General features: G+C 49.2%; 1 protein-coding gene across 4 annotated transcripts in view; it reads right to left on the minus strand.

Annotated features, from left to right (window-relative positions):
* ASTN2 (astrotactin 2) overlaps positions 1–25,205 on the minus strand; it is an 800,009-nt gene that overhangs the window by 210,814 nt on the left and 563,990 nt on the right. For all 4 annotated transcript variants that reach the window (XM_074362105.1, XM_074362106.1, XM_074362104.1 and 1 more), the window contains 3 exons: positions 13,006–13,130; positions 9,824–9,928; positions 6,727–6,906 (listed from right to left, as the gene is read on the minus strand). In XM_074362105.1, coding sequence (XP_074218206.1) covers positions 6,727–6,906; positions 9,824–9,928; positions 13,006–13,130 — 410 coding nt within the window. The remainder of the gene's footprint in view (positions 1–6,726; positions 6,907–9,823; positions 9,929–13,005; positions 13,131–25,205) is intronic.

Consider the following 25,205-nt stretch of genomic DNA (forward strand, 5'->3'; position numbering starts at 1 on the left):
GTTGATTTTTTTAATGTAAACTTGACTGGGCCCCATGAGGCATCCAGCTATTTGACCAAACACTATTCTGGATGTGTCTGTGAGGGTATCAGTGAGGGTGTTTGGGACCAGATAATCAGCAGACTGAGTAAAGCAGATTGCCCTCCCTGATGTGGGTGGGCCTCATCCAATCAGTTGAAGGCCTGAATAGAATAAAAAGACTGACCCTCCCTCGAGTAAGAGAGAGCTCCTCCTGCCTGAGTACTTGAGTTGGAACATCCATCTTTCCCTGCTTTTGGACTCGAACTGAAACATTGGCCCTCCTTGGGTCTCATGCCTGCCAGCTTTGGAACTGGAACTCACACCATTGGCTCTTAATCTCTAGTTTCCTGAGATCTTGGCTTGAAACTTCTCAGCCTCCAAGGAATTGGATCACATGAGCCAATTTCTTATAATAAATCCCCTTATGTATATTTCTGGATATATGTATATATATATGTATGTGTATAAATATATATATACACATATATCTAGAGATATAGAACCAATTATATATATCTTTCATATATATATCATACATTATAAATATCAATGAATATATCAATGAATATATACATGTGAAAATTATATATAATAAGGGGATTTTTGTCTATCTACCCATCTCTCCTGTTGGTTCAGTCTTTCTAGAGATCTCTGACTGCTTCACGTCCTTAGAGCTGTGCAGTCTGGATTGATGGGGACAAGAGTGGATGCAGGGCAACGAGGTACAGGGCCAAAGCTAGAGTCCAGATAAGCCATGATGGTGGCAGCAGTGAGATGGAAAGAAGTGGATGATTTCAAAAGCTATTTGGAAATTAAAATTGGTAAGACTTGGGATGGTTTGCAGATGGGGGGAGCGAGGGAGGGAGAGATGTTGAGAAGGATTTCTAGGTTTGTGGCTCTGCCTCTGAACAGATACAGGTGCTTTCCACTAGAGTAGTGGAAAAGTACTGGGCTGTGCGGGGCAGTTTGGGCAGATAGGGGGCTAGCATGACAGCAAATATCAGAGGAAAGAAAGCCTGGAGGCAGAAGTACACATCAGTGTAGAGAGCCTGGCTGAAGGCTTCCACCAAGAATATGGCTGTCCTAGAAAACTGCACTGACTGGTTTAGTGGAGAAGGATGAGCCTGTGAAGGAGACAGAGAAAAGGAACAGACAGGAAGGAAGGTGGGCAGCCAGCAGGATCTGGTCTCATGGAAGCAAAGAGACAGTGCCTCAAGCAGGAAGTTCCTGGACATCATCAAATGCTGAAAATGAAAAGTCAAGGCAAATGGGAACTGAAAACTGCCCAGATGATTAAATCACCAGGGAAGTAGACCAGCACCCATGCAGGTCTCAGCTCTGAGATCAACTCCATGTCTGGTTGGCATCTTTGAAGCAAGTTCCCTCCGGAAACTGAAAGTCTAGGAGAGTTCTCCAGCTTACATCGGCCCCTTGGCCACACCTGTCCTCACAAAAGGAGGTGACATTTGACTACATCTTTCCCTTCTCCTCCCCCACCCCAACCCCTGGGCTGTCTTTCAAACAGCCAAAACTCCTTTAAAGAGTAATCTAGGAATGTTTCAGCTGACATTCAAAAGTGCATTGCAATTCAAATGGAAATGCAGGAATTCATTCCCTTGGACAGTCTTGGGAAATTATAATAGAGATAAAACACCTTTTAAAGGTGGCGGCAGGCATTTATCTGTGGGGACATCGCTATGCTATAGACTCCCCCAGTCTGAACTCAAGAGCAGTTCAACCTTCACATGGAGAATGTCCTTTCATCAGGGTCACCGAGTCTCTAAACTTGGAAAAGACACATTCATTGCATATTTTTTCTCTTCTACACTTTCTTTTCTCTCCATTTCTCTTTGTGGATTTTGGTTTCCCTGTGTGGGCCTCTCTTTGTTTTTCTATCTCCTCCTATCTCCCTCAATCTCTCTCTGTCTCTGTCCCTGTCTCTGTCTCTCCCTGTGTCTCTGTCTGTCTCTGTCTCTGTCTCTCACACACAAACAGAATGAACAATTCCTTTACATGCTCACATCCTTTACTTCCACAATCACTTTCTCCATGAAAAAGAGGCAACTGAGAATTCAGGAAACCTGTCAGACTGGTAATTTCTGCATTCATCACTATCCTCTCAGAATAGAGAATGACAGGGGATGACAAAAGTGCAAGGTCATAGAGCGCTTTTCACATCTCTCCCAAGGCTCCCTCTCACACTGGCTGTACACCACTGATGCCCCTCTGCACCCCAGGCCAATCTACCCCTGTCTGAGTCAACAGACAAGGGAGGGGAGTAAATTAGCAGTCATATCTCCCCCCGCCCTCATATACACACATGTGCACCCACCCACCCACACACACACACACACATCTGGGATCATGGTTACCTGAGTGGATGTGGTGGCCATAGATGGAGGCAGTGGGTTGGATCAAGACAATAATTAGGTGCCCGGCTCAGTGCTGGGTGAGTCCATCATTGATGTGTCTCTGCTTTTATTGGATTGTGTATCTTGCACACAGGAAAATTAATCTTAGAGTGTGAATCAATTTGCTCAAGATCACACAGCTTGTAAAAGGAAAGCTGGGATTGGAACCAAGGTCCATCTGACTGCAAAACCTGTGTTTTATCTCCAAATGAGGAAGTCTTTATCCAAGACGACCAGAAGAAGGGTAACGTAATACACAGAGTCTTAATCATGATGTAAGACTCATGTATCAAGGTCATGGCTAGGAAGAGTGTATGAATATCAAGTCAAAGAGTGAAATGAAGTCCTGATTATGAGAGAGGTAGCTTTTCAAAATAGAGGCGTATCAAGGATGTAGTGGCCTACAGTAAATGTATCAAGCTGGGACAAGAGACTAAAAACTTCACATGGTGCTGAGAGAATGGCCTGGGAGCAGAGGTGATGGTTAAAGGAAACTGACAGACTGAACAGCTTCCAAGCTAATCACACCTGGGTCTGGAGCGTCCAGGGATGACGTCAGCTAGTCAAGTTGCCTTTTAGGGCCCAGCTCTTCCTGGCTTCTGCCAGTACCATCTAGTTGACTTGTTCGGTGCTCTGGCTCCCTCTCGACTGGTGTAATGCCCATAATACCCACTTGGTGATAGGAAATCCCAGCTCCCTGCCTGACCTTCTTAGTCCTCCTTGGTGTGACCAGTCCTCACTGGAATCATCGTCAGAAGCTGGGTCTGTTATCCTAGATTTCATTTTGCCCTGTTACAGGGAGTCCATACACAGGTATGGACCACCACTCCCCCTTCTGCACCTAGAGCAGACACTGCTAACTGATCACAGCTCTCTTTCCTGATGATCCCTATGACATCCGTCAGGGGTGCAGACAAGCCACTCCCCAAATGATCAGAAAGCTACAGGCCACCGTACGATAGTGACTAGGTTCCCTACCATGTGCCGGCCACCTCCTTTTTCCTAGCTGTCTATCAGTGGATTAAAAAAAAAAAGGTCTATAATAAGAATGACAAACTGTTGGAAGGCTAATAGTGGCTGGACCAACATAAGGACTGCAGCCTCATCTTGCCTCCTGCAGTGCCCCAGCACGTGTCACGAAGTCTGCGGAGAAGAAGTACTTAGGAAATACCAGTGAACCAGGGATTAACGAGTGATACATGTGACTTTTTTTTTCCCCTGTGGCATGCACACTTTGAAGCACTTAGGGGAATGAGAGTCAAATAAACCTCGCATGGGAGATATTTTAATCAGGCAACTCACCCCAACCTCCTTGACTTTCCAGTGATTTCCAGTGGTCTGATCACAACAGTGGCCAGACCCTAAGTAAGCCTGGAAAGGCTGGGACTTTTGTTTTTAGTGTCTTGGGGACACTGGATGTGGGTTTGGGCTCAGGTTGGAATTTAAACACCATCTTGTTCAGTAAAGAACTCTGTGGCCCTGACCATTCCCCCTTTTCTCCTTTAAGTTCAGGTTTCCCTTCTCTAAGAGGAGGGGTGAGTACCCTTGCCTTCTTTGCCCCAAGGAGTAAGGGGAGGGCCAAAGGAAGGCCATCTGTAAACTAGACAAATGTCTGTGGTTGTTATCCATTCCCTGTGTGGTCTCTTCTCCCGGCCTCCTCTTCCAGCCTTGGCCCTTCTAGTCAAGGAGAAACCACTGTCTGGGGATAAACAGAGATTTCGAAGACTCCTGGAGCCCTCCGCCCCGACCCTCCTAGGTTGAAAGGCCATTTGCAGGGACTGTCCTTTTCTAGTGACATAGCTGCTTCTCAGGGACAAATGAGGACCACACGTTAGCAAGAGCTGTGGCCAGGACTGCAATCCTCGGCTGATGCCCACATGTTCACTACATATTAAGCTACTGTTTTTTATGTGTTTAGTGCATGAGAGGTGTCTTACCAGTATCCTCTCATTTCACTCTCCCAAACGCCATCCAAGGGAATTACTATTCCTCACTTAACACACACGAGGAAACTGAAACATAGAAGTTACTTTGCCTGAGGTTACCTGGCAGGGATGTAAGAAGCAGTATCCGGACTTGAAATCTTATCTGTTCCACTTTGACACTGTTCTGTTCATCCTCTTCCCACAGGCTCTGCCCCCAGAGTGATCAGCTTCCAAACCCAGATGCATCCTGACCTGGTCCCCACCGAACCCTGGTTTCGCAGATGCCAGTGACACATAGTTGACACAAAGATGGCAGGGTAGAGAAGGGACACACGCCAACCATCTCTGAGCCAGAGTTCTCTCCATTCTTCAGGGGAAAGTTCTCAGCTTCTCATCCACCTCCTCCCCAGCATCACTTCCAAATTTAAAAAGTAAAACCTTAGTATTTGAGGTACCGTCCAAGTGGTCACATCAGGTGGAGAAAGAGAGGAAGAAACACACACAGACCAATCAAGCTGGCCTCAGCGTATGCCTACACTCTTCTGGGCAGCAAGCACGGAGGACGGAAGTGAGAAAAGTGCCTCTGCACTGGAAGCCCAGTGAGTAAAGCTACCGTCCAAGTTCATCCAGCAAATCTGTGGCAAATCTGAAGGCTCCCTGAGTCTCTGGAGGGGGCCCCCAGCTGCTTTCAGCATTCTGTCTGCCCCTTCCCCACCTTACTTGCCATAGGTTCCATGCATCCACTGTATAAGGAATGGGATTTTCTGGAGTAAACAAGCCCAGGGACTGAAGGCAGCTGGGGACGGATGGTGGGATTCAGCATCAGAGCGGTGTCCCAGGCCCCAAATGCTGGACAAAGCAAATTAGTTCAGTAGCCACCGTGAGTGAAGGTTTTTATAAACATAACCTAATTGTGTTACTTCAAAGTCCGAAAGCTTATTGCCCTGCTTAATGATGTGTCACGTTATTTATAGGGTAGCACAATGAGACTTCTATTGATTTAATGCACTTCCTTAAAGACTGTCATTGTCACAGCCATAAAACGAAGCTATTCCCAGGCAACTCAATTATTCCCCTGCGCCTATAAACCACCCTGTGCCCCACACAGTCGCACAAAGACAGGAGGGAGGGGTGAGACCACGACGGGGGATGCAAGCCCCCCCAGGGACAAGAGGGAAGGGTTCTGGAGAAGACAAAGGCAGGTGGACAGGGGCTTCATTCTGCGCGAGAAGAGCTAGACGGGGAGTGTGGAGCACCCCACCCCGTCTCGGCCCTGCCCAGAGGAGCTGCATAACTCTGAGCCAGCTTCCTCCTCCCTCGGGGCCTTAGTTTTTCCCAGCTGCAAAATGGGAGAGCTGAGCCCAGTGAGACCTGTGAGGTCTGTGAGTCGCGGTTGATTTGGTCTTGGACACCGGGTGGCTGGGCCACACGAAGGAGGTGCAAGCTCCTTTTTAACATTGCTTCTCGCCCTATCCGTCAATTGAGGGTCTTTCTTTTTAAATAAAATGGTAATACTATTAACAATGATAACGGGAAGACGTCCTTGCCCTACTATGGATTAGCTGTGTGTCTATGGGTACTTGACCTGGCCTTTCTGAGACTCATTTTCTCCTCTGTGAAATGGGGATGTGCAAACATGGACCTGTTATAATACATAACACATATATGCAATATTTCCATCTGTTTTAAAATGCTGCTGCATGAACCACTTCCCTTTAGTGTAGGAGGGAGACAGGACTAGCTAAAGTGCCCATGTCACAGAAAGGGAACACTGAGGCAGGAAGGGAATGGATTTCCCAAGGTGAGTGGCAGAGACTGGTCTCCTGCTTTCTGGTCTGGAAAATTCCCATCCTGATAAAAACTGAGAATCGGAGGGAAATGAGATCTGGTGACCCTCCCTGAGGATAAAAGCCTCTGCATGGAGAGACTTGAAACTGTCCCCTCAGACATGAGGTGATCATTCCTAAAGGAGCCGGAGCTCTTCCTGGGCTCTTCCAAGAGGCCCGGAAAGAAGGAGATGTCAAGGAGACACGCTCCACTCCCCCACAGCCTTCCCCCTGGCAGTTGTTTTGAGTGCAGAGAGTGCAAAACAAGGTGCCTGCGGTAGAAGCTTCCAGAATTCTGGAGTCGAGAACACCCCTAGGGTCTCAGAAAATGCCTGAACTGAAAGTATCCTGAGAAATTATTACATGGCCCCTCATTCTGTCCATGGTGAAAGTGAAGCCCAGAGAGGAGCAGGGACTTGCCTAAGGACACCCAGTTGATAGACGGCAGAGCCAGAATATAGCTCCCAGGGCGCTCGGTTATCTCCCCAGCCACCTCGCCCCCATACTAAAGGCTGCCACCTCCAACAAGCCCTCCAGGCTTACCTTTCTGGTACTGGAGCCACAGCTGCTGCTGGACCTTCTTGCTGGGAAAGTGGATGATGCAGGTGAGCTCGGAGCCATAGAGGGCCTCTGCGATGTAGTGGGAGCCGTAGTGCTGGATGAAGGACAGAAGCTCCTCCCGACTGCTCTCCTTGGTCAGGATCTTGAGGACGTTGGTGAAGCCTGGATAGAGGAGGAGCACGTGGAGGTGGTCAGACTTGGGAGGCTGGGGGCCAGCAAATGATAAGCCTGGATTTGGTGCCTCATCCCTCACCGTGGTGTCAGCCTGGTGGCTGTGCCAGTCCGAACACACACAGCATTTCCTCACTCACATCCCAAGACAGCTGTCTCCAGTGGACATACGAGACACTAGGACGGAAAGGGAGCTGACAACAGAGGAAGAACTAAAGCTGGCGACCTGGACCACGGGGACCCGAAGATCACAATCTGGAAATCGGAGCTGATGTCTACTGAGCAACCAGCCTGTACCAGGCACACTGCTGGGTGTTTCAGCCACTTTGTCTCGTTTAACCTCAGCCCAACACTGCAACCCCGACCGTAATGGGCCCCGTTGTGTCGATGAGCAAGTTGGAGGTCAGAGCCTGGAATTGATCTGCCTTGGTCCTCCAGCCAGAGGAGCTGGGACTCCCACTCCCTTCCGTTCTCATCTCAAAGCGCATGTATTTCCCACTGAACCCGTAACCTAGGGCTTGAACTGTCCGTGGCCGGAGCCTCGCGGCTGCGCCCAGGCTCAGCAGACATGCTCAGATCTGCTCCCTGACTATCTTTCTGCCACATCACCTCCCATTCCAGCCCTGACATGGCCTCCCTAAAACAGTGGTATGTTCCTTCTCCTGCCATGGTCAAGGGCCTCCTTGCTGCTCCACTGTCTTTAGTCCTTTGCCAAAGAGACATGAGTGGTCAGAGCCCAGCACGGGGCATTCACAGCATGCACTCAGCAAGCACGGCTTGCCTTTCTCCTCTTCCTCCAATAGGCGGGTCACCAAGCTACTCTTTCAGGAGTCTTAAGACCTTCTGGACTCCTCCTTGCTATGGATAAAGCCCAATGACCTTGTCTGGGTGTCTCAGACTCCCAGGGTCATCTCCTGTGAGCCACCTACATCAGGCTTTCCCTCCAGACAAATCAGTTCTCCTATTTGTTTCTGTGATCTTGGATTTCCATCATTCTTCATATCCCTCCACCACTCCCAGTACACACACACACACCCCCCACCGTGTACCTGGAACGGCCTCCCACTTCCTCCCTAAGTCACACCCATGATTCACGGCCCGGGAAGCCACCCCTCCCCCCAGGGGTGGGATCTTAGCTGGGATACCTAGTCTTCGCACCTTCAGCAGGCACCATCTTGGAGGCAGAGGCTCTGTCCCATTTGTCTCTGGGCCTGCACGTGCACCTTTCCCCACCCCCACCTCAGCCAGGCTCCCGGCACAGCTCCCGGGACACAGCAGACACATCACCACCTTATTACAAGAACAACTGTTTCCATGCCACATCAAAGTAAAACGCAAAAGAGCAAGCTCTTCTTCAGCATTAAAAATGAGCTCCGATTTGCCAGCGTTTGATTTACAAGGCGGTCCTCAGGAACATCATTATTGATTAATTAAAGCAGATACACCTTTGTAGTTCTACTAGGAACACTGCAGTCTTATTCACAAGTGTGGTGTAAAGGTGTGGGTGGTGGTAAAAACAGAAACGGGGCTCAAAGAATGAGTGCTTGATTAGAACAACCCCTCTCCATAAACCTGTTAACTCATGCACCTGGGTAATTAATACAGCAGAGTTAATGATGAGATGGTTTCTGTTAAGTAAGAAATCACATCATGGAGAAGCCCTGTGGTTCTTTATCCAGGCAGACTACACTGCCATCAGATCCCTGCTCTGCTCCTGTTCTGCCAGTGACTAGCTGTGTGACCTCGGGCAAGTTACTTAACCACTCTGACCCTCAGTTTTCTTTCCTGAAAATAAAAAAAAGGGGACAAAGAATGTCTTTTTTTTGAGACTGATGGAAGTCCTGAGATATAAAACATCATAAAGTGCTTGGCAGATGTCAGCAGTAATTACTATTTTTACTTCCCAATTTCCAGGCTAAAAGAGTTCTACGTTGCTCATGAACAAAGTGATGCTGAAAAAGAAAGGATAAGAAAAGAGCTGGCCAACAATGAGGAGGCACTCGGACAGCAACCCACGACAGTGTTATGAGTAAAAGCCGGGGTAGAAAACCCGAGGCCAGGCCCCATCTTTCCAGAGTCCTTCACTCATTCCTTATTTTTCAGTTTTCATTTATTTTTTAGCCTTTCATCAAAAAGGAGCACCAACAATGTGCAGGAATTCAGGGTCTAGGAACTGCCTGCAGTTCTCACGTCAGTTGGGGAGACGGACAGGATTCTGATATGAATCAAGCACTTGTTAGTGCTTTAATATAGGCAGTCAAGCACAGGGAATTCCTTGAGTTACTCTGAGGGGTACATGAAATGGAGAGGCAGCTCCAAGCATTGCAGGATGTGCAAGCAGATCCAGGCAGAGGGAACAGCATGTGCAAAGTCACAAGACATGAAATAAATGTCCCATGTTGAGAACTGCAAGCCATCCCCCTTAGCCGAAGCACAGGGTTTATGTAGGCAAAGTGTGGGCAATGTGTGTGTGTGTGTGTGTTGGTGGGCAGGGGGAGCAGAGAAAGCCTTATTGCTATATAGATGGGCAGGAAAAGAAATCAGCCAGGAGAGACAAGAGGAATCAGTGCCTAAAAGAACTTACAAGCCACATGCCTGAAATACTGGCAGAACATAAATGTGACTGAAATTGTCACTTACCCCTCTCTCCTATTCATCCCACCACACCCTATTCAGAGCCTCTCTTACTCCCCAGAATGGACAGCTGCCCTACTGCTGTGTTGACCTCCTGCCATGTGTGGACATCAATGTCTGTTTGCCAACCACCTGCCCTCCCTGGGAGTTCTTTGATGGCAGGGAGGGCGTGGCCTCACTCCTTCAGCATCTCCTTTGTCAGCACTCGGCCAGATCCTGGGGAAGATGCCCGGCATCATGCTCGGTCCCCTGGCTGCCGGGCAGCGGTCCTCACCTGCTGAGAGGGTGATGGTGCTGAGCTTCACGCGGTACAGGTTGCTGCGGACCCGCCACTGCTGCACCATGGGGTAACCCATGGCCTCGTCATACCTGATGTCGCCTGGAGGAGGGAACAAGAAGCCCACGTAAGCCCACATCTAGAGGCCTCACTCCACAATCCCACCCCGCAGCCCTGGCCTCTGGGCAGAGGCTCGGCCCTAGAGTGCGGGCTCTCTCTGGGGCTGACAGCTTTATCTGGATCCCACCTCCAGACCTCTTCCCCTCCTGGCCTCTGATCTCGGCTCCAAACCTGTCTTTTCTTTCTGCCCCACAGATTACATGGCCCCTTTACCCTACAAGCAAGAAGGGATTTAAAGTTCCACTTAGTCCTGAGGGCAATTTGCCAGGGGATGCTAGACGTCATGGTGCCTCAGTTTCCCTATCTGATACCATGACTCCCTAGGCTGACCTTATTTCATAGGTGCCTTGTGAGACTCAAATGAACTAATAGCAGCGGAAGTCCTCTGGTGACCCAGAAATGCATCCCTGCAGACTGGGGGCCAGTGAACCCCAGCCGCTCATCACATTGCCTAAGGCTATTTTACACGATGATGGCAGAGCTGAGCAGTTGTGACAGAGACCGCGTGCAAAGCCTCAGACATTTACTATCTGATCTTTTATGTTTGCCCACCCCAGTGTGGACCATTGTTTCCTAACATGGAAACACGAGATGTCCTTTGGAATCATGTAAAATACCCGTGTGGACAGATAAAAGGTTCCCATTTCAAACAAGACTGAGAAACTGGCTGAACAGAGTTGAACAAAATTTTTAAAAAACTATAATTTCTCAGGACCTTGAATAAATTAATATGCATTTTAAAGGTACATGAAGGTAGTGTGTAGCATTGCACAAACTTCTTTGGTCAAGGAGCCCTGCTTTTAGGGTCCACTGGAACTCACGTTCCGCAGAATGCATTTTGCAAAACACAAGTGTAGATAAAACATAAACAAAGGAAAAACACACAACAAAACGTTAGCAAGTGGTTAACTCGGAGTGACGGCTGTGTTAAAGATTCTTGATTTCTGATTTATATTCAGCTCCGCTTTCTAAATGTTCCTCTCTGATCACTGCGTACTTTCTTATAATCAGGAAAAAAGATTCACGAAAAAAAATGCTAATCACATCAGCAGTTAGCAGTATTGTTGTTCTATACCCTCTGCAAACGGCAGGCACATTTTCTATCCTTCTCTCTTGTCCTCTGGTGAGGAGGTACTTAAAAAGATATTTGATACCAAGATTAAAATGAGAATCTCTTTGGAACAAATGATTTCTTCCTGGACATTACTGCAGTATTAAAGTCCATTACTGTCATTTTTTTTTTCCTCCACAGCCTTTTCAGGAATAATATAATTTTTTACAGGCTTTCATTTGAAAGTAAAATATTCATGATCCCCAAAGGTATGTCCACTGGAGCGAGGTTGTTTTGTTATAAATATGTCCTCTCTGTTTATCTGCTCTGCCTGTCCTGTCTTTCCTCTGCGGACACTAGGGAGAGGAGGAGAGCGGGTGGAAGAGAGGGAGGGGGCTGTGTTTCGAGTCAGGGCAGAGAAAACAGTCTGCACAGGAAGACCAGACACCAGCACCCAGGCAGCCTCTGCCCCATCTATTAGTGCTTGTCCTAGTTCCGAGCAGTCTTGCGGGGGGTGTCGGTGACCGGGGCCATACCCAAGACAGGGAGGCAGAGCGCTTTGCTGCAGGCTGTTGATGCAGCTCATTCACTTGGTGGCATTGTGTCCAAAAGGAAAAAGAAAAAAAAAACTATCTCTTTTGATTATTAAGAAATTCACAAAACCATCTCTGTCTCTCATCTCTAGGCTTCCCCCGTAAGTGATCATCACTCTATCCTCACTTTCCCCCATCCCTGGTCCTTCCTGGGTTCCAGCCAGGAATATAAGCCCCTTCCGTGAAATGTCATCTTCTTGAGGTCAAGGCCATGGTCTATATTACGCCTACTCCTGCAGAGTCAAAACGGAGCCTGGCACAGAGTAGGCTCTCAGTAAATACCTATCTATTGACTCACTCACTCACTCGCATCCCATTCCTGACCGCAAGCTCATCCCTGGTCCTTCCTCAATCCCTGACCCCCATCTTACCTGACTCCATCCTAGACCCCCACCCAAGGATTAGGGGTAAAATGAAACCCTGGGATGAGGGAGGTTATTTTTTCTGGTAATTAAGAAGAAATTAACTCTTAAAATGTGACAGTTCCTTTATTAGGACACCTCCAAAGATACCTGAATTGAAAAAAAAATCCTAACAGTGTGTACCACTAATGCAGAACCACAAGGTACTGTATCACAAAGGCAGAGCCAGGGCCCTTGAATCTTGGGAAAGTCTCCCAAAAAAAGAGAAAATGAAGAAAAGCAGAGGGCACCCTGCAGTGGGATGAAAACATGAGCCTCAGGAGAGCCTGCAGAAGAGAGCTTCTCAGTAAAGGAGAGACAGGCTGGGGGGGGAGCGGGGACGCAGGGAGCCACAGAGTGGAGTGAAAAGGGCAGGAGACCCGGAGCCACGGCAGCTGGTTCTAGTCCTTGTAGATTTGCTGTGTGACCTTCAGCTGGTCCCTTTACCTCTCTGAGTCTAGACTCCTCATCTATAAAATGAGAAAAAAATAACACCCACCCCACAGGATGGCTCAGTGCCCATGCTCATGAACAAGCTGTGTAACTGAAGTGCTTTCAAGTGAGAGAGGTTCCTGGTTGGGGTGGTGGGGTCCACTTGGTTTATTTTAAGATGAGTTAAAAATGAACTGCATGACCTCACTTATAGGTGGAATCTAAAAACAGTTGAACTCTTAAAAGCAGAGAGTAGGATGGTGGTTGGATGGGGAAAATGAGGAGATGCTGGTCAAAGGGTACAGAGGTTCGGTTATGTGGGATAAACATGTTTTGGGATCTAACCAGTGACTACAGTTATTAACACTGCATTTGCTAAGAGAGTAAACCTGGCCTCAGCTCAGAGCTCAGGGAAGACCCCAGTTCTGCACAGCCAGCAGGGGCCCAGGGAAGGGCAGGTCCCTTTCACACCCCATCCCCCTCAAATGTGGAGGCCCAGCGGACGTGCTGAGGGCTGATGTGTCCTGGAGACCAGGCACGTCGGCAGGGAGGCCTGGGAGGGGCCCAGCGCATGTGCCTTACCAGTGAGCCGCTGGAGGTCCGGGAGGGGCTCGGAGAGGACCCCCCTGCACTGCTCCTCCACCGGCAGCGGGATCACCAACAGCCCGTCGGCCAGCTGAGGGAAGTCCTTGATGAAGTTGTTCTCCCTGTGGAGAGGAGCAGAGACACTGCCAGATCGAGGAGGACGTGGAGGCTGCGGGGGCGGCAGGGCAGGAGGGCAGGAGGTTCGCAGGCAGAAGAGAGGCTCACGAGTGGGTGGGCGGCCTTGCTGCGATGCCTCTGGCTCCCTCAGTCCCATCTTTGAGAACATGGTGCTAACAACAGACTCTAGACTCTGGCAGCAGGGGCTTGAATCAAGGCTCTCCACTTACTAGCTACACAACCTCGAGTAGGCTCCCAGTCCACTCAGAACTTTAGTTTCCTTGTCTATAAAAGTGAGATCTCAGGGTAGTTATAAACACTTCGTGGGATAAAGCTGCCAATTGCTTAAGACACAGTCTGAGGTTCTATAAACTGTAAATATGGTTGCTAAATGTCCCCTTACATAAGCAGTGACGATGTGAGCCAGGATGTGAGAGATCTGAGGACAGCATGGAGTGCTTGAAGAAAGACGGGGTGAAGTTAAAATGGAGAAGGGAAGTCTGGAAAGAATAGGTGTTTGTGTGCTAAATGGAGGATCCTAAGAGATCTTTTGCATCAAACCACTCCTTTTACACATGGGGACACTGAGGCCCTGAGAAGGGGAGCGAATTGCTCACAAACAATGGCTTAGACTCAAAACCAGGTCTCCCCACTCCTAGGCTAGTACTCTTTCTTGCCCTAACTTCTGCAGGTGCCTCTGTCCCTTCCCTGCAGGGCCAGCCCAGGAAACAGAAGACAGACTCTGGGGTACCCTCTGGGCACTGAACCCTGAACAAAGGTAGTCTTAAGGGGAGGGGAAGGGTGATATTGTATCACAGGGAGGCAGGCTTCAATCTTCTAGACAATAGACCTGCCTAAAAATTGAACAGCCTGCCACTGAGAGGTGGTGAGCTTGCTGTAGCTGGGAGTATGCAAGTAGGAAGCTTGACAGCCACTTGGCATGGACAGTATCCAGGGCATTTCTGTACTCAAATCTGACTTTTGAGGTCCCTTGCTATTCAGAAATCCTCAGAGTTAGAGACACTCCCCACAATCTGGAGAGGACAAGGAGGGGGAAGAGGAGCAGGAGGAGGAGAACAGAGGGAGAGGGATGTTTATCAATCTGTTTTGAATGGGAAACCTTGAAATGAAAATCAGAAATTGGCAAACAAAAATCTGTGATGCCAAAGCAACACGTTTGAAGCTGGATCTCGGCTATGCGGCTATGCGGCTATGCAGGTGATGTGCGGCCTGGGTCACCCTCCTGTCTGTGCTCCACGTCCCCACACATTCCACCCCCAGGCAACTGCGAAGCTCACCACCAATTCACTCATTTAGTGAACACCTTCTCCGTGTCTGATCCCCTGAGCAGGTCAGAGTCCGGAGGAGGACATATTATCTCCATCTTCCACATCACCAGCATCTCCGTCGTCGTCGTCGTCGTCGTCATCATCATCTCTGACCATTTATGTATTGAATCCTTATAATTTGCTAAGATCTGGCTAAGCACTTTACATCCCTTTTTATCATTTAATCTTCATACCGACTAAAAAAAGAGCTATCATTATCTTCATTGTACAGATAAGAAAAAAAATGAGGTGCAGGGGTAAGAGGTGGCAGAGTTGGGGTTGGAACCCAGATCTGTCTGACCGCACACCTGGTAAGGTGAGCGGCTGGGGCCGGGACTGTCTTCCCGGCATGCATGTGCACGATGGCGAGTTTCTAGGTCCACACGTGTACATTTAAGCATGCTGTTTTGTGTGTCATAGGTGTGCCCTCGTCTGTCTGTGGCACTGTACTTGCTTATGCCTACAAGTGTGCCTGTGCTCATGGGTGCTGCCTAGGTGTTGGAGGCTGGCTTTGAATTTGTCTGTAAACTTGAACATGTGGAACAGCCATGGAAGTGCCCCCAGGTAGCATGTAAACTTGTCAGAGCCTAAGGAACTAAGTTTCCTCCTGTCCCCCTCATGAGGTGGCCTCTGGTGATACAGACCTTCCCTTAGATACATAATGAGGTGGAGAGTGTCCCCATGCCCTGGGTATTGAACCAACGTGAGCTGAGCACACACTCTCGGGGTGGAGCCCTGGGCTGGGTAAGAGGGATCCAGGGATAGACTGGATTCTCCCCTTGTCCTCTAGATCTTCTCAGCCATGTGGGGGAGACAAGGCATCAGCTATGCAGAATACCCAGTGGGACCAGCTATCAGGGACCCGAGCAGGCTGGAGGCTTCTGGCCAAGGGTCCCTCCCCCATGAGACCCACACACCTGTTCCATGGATAGGAGAGGGCAAGAGTGAGATGACTCTGAAGACTGGGCGCCTCTTTTGCCCACACAGCATCCTAGTTGTGTAACCTGGAGCAAACCACTCAAACCTCAACATTCTCATCTGTAAAATGGGGATCTTAAGAGCCATTCAGGCTGCTGTAGTGAAATGACACTAACAACGATGATGGCAGTAGCTGTTTGTTGAGCATCTACTACACACGAGGCACTATTCCAAGTCCTTTACACTAGTTCTCACCTAACCATACGAATTAGGCACTGTTAGGAACCTCGGATTGGAGGTGGAAAAGCTGAAGCACAAAGCCATTAAGTAACTACTCAAGACCACAGTTGGGAAGTGGGACATCTCAGGTGGTCTGGCCCCAGAGCTCACACTCCTCATCACTGCACAGATGCAGGGCACTGAAAATGCTGCTTGTGACGTAACACAGGCTGTCAAAGCTGGAAGAGCCGTAGCAGGCTCGAGTGCACTGAGCCCAGACAGGCAGAGGGAAGCGGGCTGTTACTCATTATGACCTGACTGCACACCAGGTGCTCTGCTCTCCAGGTGGCCTCACCAACCCCGACTCCAGTGCCATGAGATGGACATGATTACACTCCCCAACCAGCTGATGGGGAAATAGCTCTCAGACGTGAAGTGACTTCCCTGGACTACACGCCGAGTGCACTGGGGTGCACTGAAGGCAAGCTTTTTTTTCACTTTACCACCCAGGGTCACATTTCACATCTTCTCTGGCAGTAATTTTATAATCGCAGGGGAGGAGACAGTGCCACTCTGTCCACCCCCACGTCCCTCTCCTCTAATCCCTCTGCCTTGTTCAAGCTGGGCTTGACTGTGTGGCAAACCTCACCTCAAAGGGACAATGAGTGGCAGCACAGTGGGTGACTTCAGGATGGTAGAGTGCCTGGCTCATGACTCCCCTTCTCTCAAAAGATGGTTTTCTCCTTGAACTTCCAGGAAGCAGAGAGGGTCTTGAGGAAGTGCATGAGAAGGAGGGAGACAATGGAAGGGTAGAGGCTCATAGGCTAGTACGGACAGTGAGGAGGGAGCGAAGTAGGGGAGAAGCAAGGAATGACGAGACAGCAACGGCAAAGACCAAGGACCAAGGACGGTCCCTCAGGACTGGGTCCCTTCACGGCTGCCTGGGCGACACGACAAGTCCTGCATGGCCTCTGCCAGCAGAGGGCGCCCAGGGCCTTCGCATCAATCAACTCTCCCCAGAGGCAAAACACCAACGGGAACGGCTGTGCTGGGAAAGTTCCTCTGGGCTGAGGACCTCAGACAGAACCCAGACAGCAGCTTCAGAATCCACCCACTCGGGGAAGGTGACAAGGAGGATGGCACAGTGCTGGCTTAAACTCAGTTGACCCGAAATCAAATTCAGAGTATTGGAGTTTGTGTGGGTGTACATTCATGTGTGTGTGTGTGTGTGTGTGTGTGTGTGTGTGTGTGTACTACCAGGCAACTAACTAATCCTAATAATAGGAAGACAGGAAGAAGAGTAAGTAATATTTGCTTATTGATCATATTTGTTAATCATCAGCTATGTTCTAGGTACTGTGCCAAGATGTGTGTGTGTGTGTGATTTTAACCACATGAGAATTCTCTAACTACTATTATTACTCCCATATTGTAGATGAAGAAATGGATACTCAGAGAGGTTAAGGAGCTTGTTCAACTGAAGTCCACAGTTGGGAAGTGCAGTGGGGCTCCTAGTTTAGCACCTGGTTCCCAGTAAACACGCGTTCAGTGGATCATTCCACAGCCCACGCTCTTGATCACGCAGATAACCTGAGACCAGGCAGCTCTGTTGTTAACCACCAGAGGGATGTGCTTTTGTGCCCGTGGATGGAGCTGTATGCACATGTCTGTGTGTGTCTGCACAAGTGGATGTCGTGTCTCAAACAGAAAAAGGGCTGTGTTTCTTGAGACAAACATCTCCCCCCAAATATCTATGAAAAGAGTTCAGTCTCAACTGACACTATATAGAAACAATTCATCAGATTTTTTAAATAGCAGATCCTGGGCCCCGGGGACTCAGGAGCACTCTGGGAGAGGTCTCTTTCATTCCACAAACATGCACTGGGGTCTCCCGCGCTCCAGGGGCGGATCTGCACACCAGGGGTACAGCAGTGGAGAGTCAGAGGAGGTGCCTGGAGGAGCACGAAGCACAGACTGAAGGTCTACGAGGTCTTCACCGTCCAGCCCCTGCCTATTCTTTCTGCCTTGTTTTGGGAACCACTGCCCCCTGCCCACTGTTCAGCCCCACTGACTGGCTGTAAGTTCCTCTCCTGGGGCACACTCACTTCCCACAAAAGGTCCACTTGGGATGTGCCTTCTCTCTGGAAAGCTCTTGCCCACCACTGCCCTGAACCAGGCCAACTCCTACTTGTCACTCAGACCACATGTAATTTCTCTGCCCTTGAGAAACCTTCTCAGAGTCCGTTCCCCTGTTGCACCCTCTCATAGCATCCTGCCCTATTCTTCCATGAAGAGCTTCAGAGTTCCTAACCCAGACGTGCTCAAAGGGACCTTGTGGGATACCTACCTCTCTCACTAGACTCTGCACTCCATGGGGGCCAGGGTTGTGACTGTCCCCCTCCCCAGGACCTCACACAGTGCAAACCGCATGCAAAGTAGGTGCTCAATGAACATCTTTTGAGGCAGCAAAGGAAGGAAACCCAGACAAAAGTAATGTGTGCACAACCTTCGTGGAGTCCTTTCTGATATTTGGTTACAGGGTCCCAGGATGCCTCAGGATCTAAGGGATGTTGGGGATTTTAGTCTAAGATGCCAGCTTTTCTGCAAGAAGCTTCAAAACCCTACTTTCTTCCTCTAACTTCCTAAGTTTGCAGACACCCTGGCTCCCATGGAGTGGGGACCAGATGGGAAAAGGTGATCCCCCTAAGCAGAGGCCAGTCAGACCTCCCACTCTTGCTAAACACGTGAGTACATGTGTGCATTCGGCTTGGGGAGGAGGTGCAGGGGATGGGGCGGGGTGAGGACTGCTAGCAGGAAACAGGAGGACCAGTTAAAAAAACCATCTCTTCTAAGAATCCATTCCAACTTTCCCCACTTGGAATAAATCTTTCTTGTCACTTTTCTTTCATGCATCTTGTCTGAGGGTAGATTCCAGCAGCCAATGTGGGAACCAGTGGTGGAAAAGGCACAGGCTCAGAAGTCATAGAGACATGGGTCCAAATTTTTGTGTGACCTTGGAGACCTACATTTTATGAGCCTTGCTGACTCCATCTGTAAAACGGGAGTCAGGAGTTCAACGTCAAGGAGTAAGAAGGAGGATTCATGTAGAGTTCTCTTTAATGCTAGTCCCTTTTCCTGAATCTTACAGCAGATTCCGGATCTCTTGGAGATCCGAGAGCCCAGCACAGTGCCACTCACAAGCATAAGCATAAGCGCTCCCTAACTTCTACTGAATTGTGCGCAGAGGTGGAGGTGGGCCTCCTCGCCCTCCATGCCACCTGCTTATGACCTCCCAGTGACAGGAACCCATAGAGCACTTCCACAGAGCATGCACCTTGGGTGGCTTCCCTCTCATCAGCCATACTAACAGGACTCACCAGCAAGGGAAGCTGGGCCACTGAGCCATCCTCCCCCCACCCTTCCCAGGGTTTTCCCTCCTGCCCGCCTCCATTTAAGAATATGTGTGAGCGTTTTTGGATACATTAATACATAGCCACCAGCATGTAAGAGCTGATCACCCCTCAGTTCTGGGGAAATTAGCATTTAAATTGAGGTATTTCGCGGAAGTAAATCATCCCAGAGCCAGCAGTATCTGCAGCCTTTTCTCAGTGGAGGGAAGGCATGATGTTGAGTTCGCAGGGAGGGGTCCACGCTCCCTGTTTCTCCCTAAGCGGCCCAAAGCCTCCAGAAAGAGTGCCATCGAACTCCCAGTACCGACAAGGACATCGCCCCTGGTTTAAACCATGACCCCTCCTTCGCCTCCAGCTCATCTGAGTCTTTCTGCCAAGAGAGGCAACCTTGGCTGAGATGTGGTTTCCTCTGTGATCAAGGAGTTGGGGGACTGTCCTCATCTTGGCTCTGTCACTGCCTGGCTGGGTGGTTTGGGGAAGCCACTCCTTACCTCTGGAACTGGGAGGAGGGATGGATGCAAACTATTTATTTCTCCGAATGCCTGATTGAGAGACGCTGGCCTAGATTTTGCAGCCATTCTCAAGTCATAGGGTCTCCCCGTGATTAAATGCATGTTCCCGCTTGTCCATGCCCATCCTCCACCTCTGCCCTTCTGGGGGAACAGTTAGAAACTTAGTTCTCATGTGGTCTGCTTCTTAAATAGTGGTCTTGGTATAAGTTCTCCACTCAAGCACTTCAGATTCAGTCATTCATTCATTCATTCAACAAAGTTTCAAGATTATATGCCAGGCATTGGGAAAACAAACATTCCCCACCCTCAAGACGCTCACAGCCCAGGAGACTTGCATACGCATGATTCCCACATACATGTGCAAATGTGTGCCAGGTGAATAATGGTTTGGAAAATGTTACAATGAGCATTTTTCATTCCCCACAGATCATATTGGTCCGTGGTGCCCTGCCTGCTAAATCAAAGGCATGCGCCCCTTAGGTAGAAGAGCAGACACCTTCTAGAAAAGAAAGGGTGCCATCACTCAGCTTGGGGCTAGATCTCAAAGCTGACTTTGTAGTGTCTTGAGCCAGACAATGGTTTTGAAAGCCAGCCTGTGCTGGGCGTGAAGGTTCCCTTATGTATCAAAGGCAGGCCTGGCCAACCCAGATGTCTTATTTCCATGTACGGTCGGTGCAGGCTCTGACCTCCGGGAAGTGCCCACCAGATAGGAAGAGGTTAGAGAAAGCCCTTTTTTCTGCCACTAGTGTGGGGAGGAATTGCTGAGGAAAGAAAGCCTGGAGGCTAGGGGTTCGGGCTTGAGAGTCACTGAACCTCTTTCTGGCCTTTTTGGAAGCCAACTCTCCTCCCTACTCACCCCAGCTTCAAGGGCAGTGTCAAAAAATGCTGAAATATCAACAAGGGTTTGGGGCAAGTCTAAGGGAGTTTGAGCAGGAGCAACAGGGTTTGTCCCCCTACCCCAGAACAGGCTGTAGCCTGGGGGATATGTGATCCCCTGCATCCGACAAGCCAACAGGAGGCCCCATGAGAGGGCAGCAGCGGGTGAGCAGGAGGCCAGCAGGAGTCAGCCCCCCAAGTCCTGCACCCACAGTGTGGAGGAATTAAAGCTGATGGGACTTCCTGGCATAACCTCCCTGCTCCCACAGAGGCAGGGATGGGGAGCCTGGGATTGGAACAAGGGTTCTTCAGAGAGTAGAGGCCTCAGGACTCTGGATTCTGACACTCAGCCCCTCTCAAAAGAACGCCCAAGACCACCCGCATCACAATGGATGCCAGGCAAGGCTGGGATCCAAGCTCAAACAGGAAATCACATAGTAAATGCCAGAAAGCATCCAACAGATCACATTTGTACCAACGTCCTTCTCCCATCAGCACTGCCTGCACCCTGAGGCCAACTGGAGGTTGGGGAAGACTTCCTGGTAAGGCAAAGACAGGGCTGGTTGGTGAAGGGTTCAACTTTGAATGGACTAAATATTTACCTTGAAGAATATGTTCTGTATCCTTAATTGGCAAGTTGAACTACTTTTTTTTGCTATCAGTGGAATGAAAACTTGAGGGAAAGATTATGTCAGCTGTAGAAAATTAAGAAGACCAGTGTTTTGCATGACTGAGTTGCAGTGGAAAGATGTTTGAACCTTTTACTGTTTAAAGAGATGGTTATAGGTTAGTTTGATAGTTTAAGATTCACAGAGGAGGTTCAGAGACCCAGGGAGTAAAGAGAAGAGGCACTTAACACAGACTGGAGAGGCCTGGAAGGCTCCCTGGAAGAGGTGAGTCTTGACCAATGGGAGGGGCTATCCAGGGAGAGAGCAAGGAAGGGAGATCAGTTAGGGTTAAGGTGGGACCCAGGTAGAAGTAATAGCACGTGCAATAGTTCAAAGGTGTGTGTGTGTGTGTGTGAGAGAGAGAGAGAGAGAGAGAGAGAGAGAGAGAGAGAGAGAGAGAGAGAGAAATACTAATATGGCACATTCTGGATATTGGAAAAAGCTAAGCTCCAAGTGTAGAAGCTCTGAGTAAAAAGCAAAGATGGGCTAGTGAGGGGCAGGAAGGAATCAGATTTTCTGAGTCTTCTACGTGATGGTAAGGAAACCATTACAGGGTTTTAAACAAGAGAGTGGTGCCATCTGACTGGAGCTTTAGAAAGATGGTGTGGATGCCGGGTAGAGGGTGGGCTGGGAAAGGAACAAGGCTCAAGGGGAGGGAGACCAGGTATGAGGTTTTGCAGCAACACAGCCAAGACATGGGGGAGTAGTTGTGTGGCAGAATATAGGGGAGAGGGACAGGTTAGAGAGAGACTCTGGAGGTGGAACCTGCAGGTCTCGATCCTAATTGCACGTGGTGGCGGGTGGAGGGAGAGTTGTGGGGTAAGTCAGGCAGTGCTGCCGGCGGGGTGGAGGGGGCTGTTCACTGTGTGTCTGTCCCCATCCCAGGCTCTGCAGGTCTTGGATGCAGGGATCTATTTGGCTGACACCCCTCTGGTACAGACGCAGCACATAACAGCTGTCAGTCCTGGCTTAAGCCATCCTGCCCTCTCCCAGGGCCTATCACAATAGCCTGTTAACCACATTCTCTGCACCCAGCCTCGCCTCTCCAACTCATTTACCATCCTGTGGCCAGAATGATTTTCTAAAATGATGGTCCTAACTCAAAAATATCATTAGCTCCATGTATGTGTGTTCTGTTGCTGCCATAACAAATCACTGCAACCTTAGTGGCTTAACACAACATAAACTCGTTACCTTTTAACAGTTCTGCGAGTCAGATGGCTGACACGGGTTTCTGGACTACAATCAAGGCATCAACAGGGTTGCACACTTCCTGGAGGCTCTAAACAAGACTTTCTTTCCTTGCATTTTCCAGCTTTTTGAGGCTGCCCACATTCCTAGGCTCCATCTTCAAAGCTAGCCAAGGCAAGTCCAGTCCTTCTGGAATCACATCGCTCTGACCTCCTCTCTTCCTCCCTCTTCCACTTTAAGGACCCCTGGGATTTCATGGGCCTGCTTGGATAATCCAGCATCAGCTCTTTATGTCAAGATCAACTATTAGCAACCTCACTTCAACCTGCACCTTGATCTCCCTTTTCCATGCGAGATAATTTATTCCAGGGATTAAACACGGACATCTTGGAGGCCATTATTCTGCCTACCCCACTCCAGTTTTGTGGGTTTTTCCAACACCTTGCTGACACGTTTCCCTTCATTTGACAGTTCAACATCCCTTCCCTGGGTTTCCACAGCACCCATCCTCCCCCTACCCTAGCATTTTCGTGCTGGACTACTGGTGCTGCTCACTCGCTGTCTCTCTCACTGGACCAGGAGCACTACAGGATAAATACCATGTCTGTCTTACTCACTGCTATGCATCCAGCCCCAACACAGTGGCTGAAGCACACACTGGGGACTTAATAAGTGCTTATTCAGTGAATGGATGAATGAATGGAAATGGAGGGGGGACAAGGCATTCAGCTGTGGTACTGCAGTCTCCCTCCTGTGAGGCCCTGGGTCATTGCATCACTCATCTCTGCTGCCCCACCCATCTCGCCCTTTCCTGCCTAGACAGCTAGTGTCAGAATAGCACGTGTCATTCTTAAAGCCACTATCTATTGATTGTTCACTCTGTGCTAGACATCATTCTAAAGGCCTTGCACATATCTCATTTCACACTCACAACTCCGTAAGGTAAGAACTCTTACTACAATTTTTTTTTTTTAAGAGAGGGAACAGAAGTACAGAGTTCTTATGAGTTCACAGAGCTAGTAAGCTGGACTTTGAACAGCCTAACTCCATGTTCTTAAAAACTATGCAAAAATATGCTAGGGATATTTAGTTTCTTCCCTCTAAATGAAATGCTAAAAAATGAAGGTTGAATCATTGAAAATACCAGTGCTGGCTGAATGTCCCAGATGGACTCCCATTTAATAACAGTAACTGCCCTTTATATTGACTGCATACCATGTGTTAGGTACTCTGCAGGAATTGTTTTTAACTTTCTTGCTATAGGCTGATTGTTTGTGTTCCCCTCAAATTCATCAGTTGGAATCTAATCCCCAATGTGATGGTATTTGAAGGTGGGGCCTTTGGGAGGTAATCAGGTCATGGGGGTGGATCCCTGATGAATGGGATTCCTGCCCTTATAAAAGAGGACCCAGAGAGCTACTTGTCCCTTCTGCCGTGTGAGGACACAGGGAGAAGGCGCCACCTATCAGCCGGGAAATGAGCTCTCACCAGACCCTGAACCTGTCAGTGCCTTCATCTTTGACTCCCCAGCCTCCAGAATGGCGAGGACTAAATGTCTGCTGATAGGCCACCCAGTCTACAGCATTTTGTCACAGCAACCTGGAAAAACTAAAACACTGCTCAACAATCTTGCAAAGTAGATATTATTACTTCAACGATGAAGGTGAGGAAACTGGGTTCAGAGATGTGAGGTCACTTTCCTAGGGTCATGTACAATTAAATCAGGGCCGTCAGCTCCACTCCTCCTCCCACCTCTCTGACCATGCTCACACCTGTCTTTCTCTCTGCAGGCCCACCCTCATTCATACACAGGTGTGCATGAACACACATACACACATACACAGAATGAGAAGCCAGGGTTAGACGTTGCAGAAGCCTTCCTTCCCTCTCTAAATGCAAAATCACTTCCACCAGTGGTACCAAACTCACTTTAGCATTCTAGGCATGGCTGTTACTAACTCCTGCCCTAGTAATTGTGATCCCTGAAATTGAAAGAAATTGCAAGCTAGAGAAACATTATCTTCTCCTCAGCCACTTCGCCCCCGTCTCCTTGCCCATGTGTGTCAGCTCTGGGATTCCTTGTCCTGTCATAACACAGGGAACAAGCTGAGCTGCTGTCCCTGGGGCCTCTGGAGCATCTCCCTGCACTGTCCTTCCAGTTCTCAAGAAAAGGAATCAAAGACCCCGATAGTCTGGCATAAAGCTTCAGAGCTTGAGGTGGGAAAACTCGACATCACTAGGTCCAACCTCTGCATTTTTCCAACTAAGTGTTGTCATTATCTCTGTTTTTTCAGATGCTATAAACGAGATTGGAAGATGAAAATTAGCCTTGTCCCCGATCACACAGTCCGGATGCAGCCAAATGATATGCAAGCTTAGAGCCTGTCTCCTTACACAGATGTGCAGTGGTCCAAGGTGCCAGCTGCTGGATGGAGGGGCACCACTGAGCCTAGATCTCTCTCTCCAGCCCCAGCCTCAAGCTACAGTTTGTCCCTCCCTCTGTCCTTGAAGAGTCCAGCTACTGATTCTATCACAGTCGAGGGTAGAAGCTGATACCTCTGTATCTTTAAAGCTGTTTCAAGTCCAACTAGGACCTCCATATTCTGATTTGCAAGCCCTCCAACCCACACCATTACCTATGTCTATCTCCAGAGTACCAGAGTAGGGGCAAAAAAGCACTTGCCAAATGAGGCCAAGAGATGAGGAAACTGACCGTCCCTGAATCCTAATGTATCTTCTCACGGTTCCTCACACGTGCTTGTCCTTCCCCGGACAGGAGGCCAGTTCTGTGGAGCCATGCCATTAACTTGCTGTGTGACCCTAAGCAAGTCACTTCCCATCTCTGGTGGGGGGGGTGCCTTTCAGCCCTGGGGTCACTTTCTTCACTAACACAGATGTCCCGATGGCTCTAGCACAGAGGGCTAAGAGGAAGTCCCCAGAGGGGACCCCTGTCCCCAT

This window comes from Camelus bactrianus, chromosome 4 (genome assembly GCF_048773025.1).
Source record: "Camelus bactrianus isolate YW-2024 breed Bactrian camel chromosome 4, ASM4877302v1, whole genome shotgun sequence".
NCBI lineage: Eukaryota > Metazoa > Chordata > Mammalia > Artiodactyla > Camelidae > Camelus > Camelus bactrianus.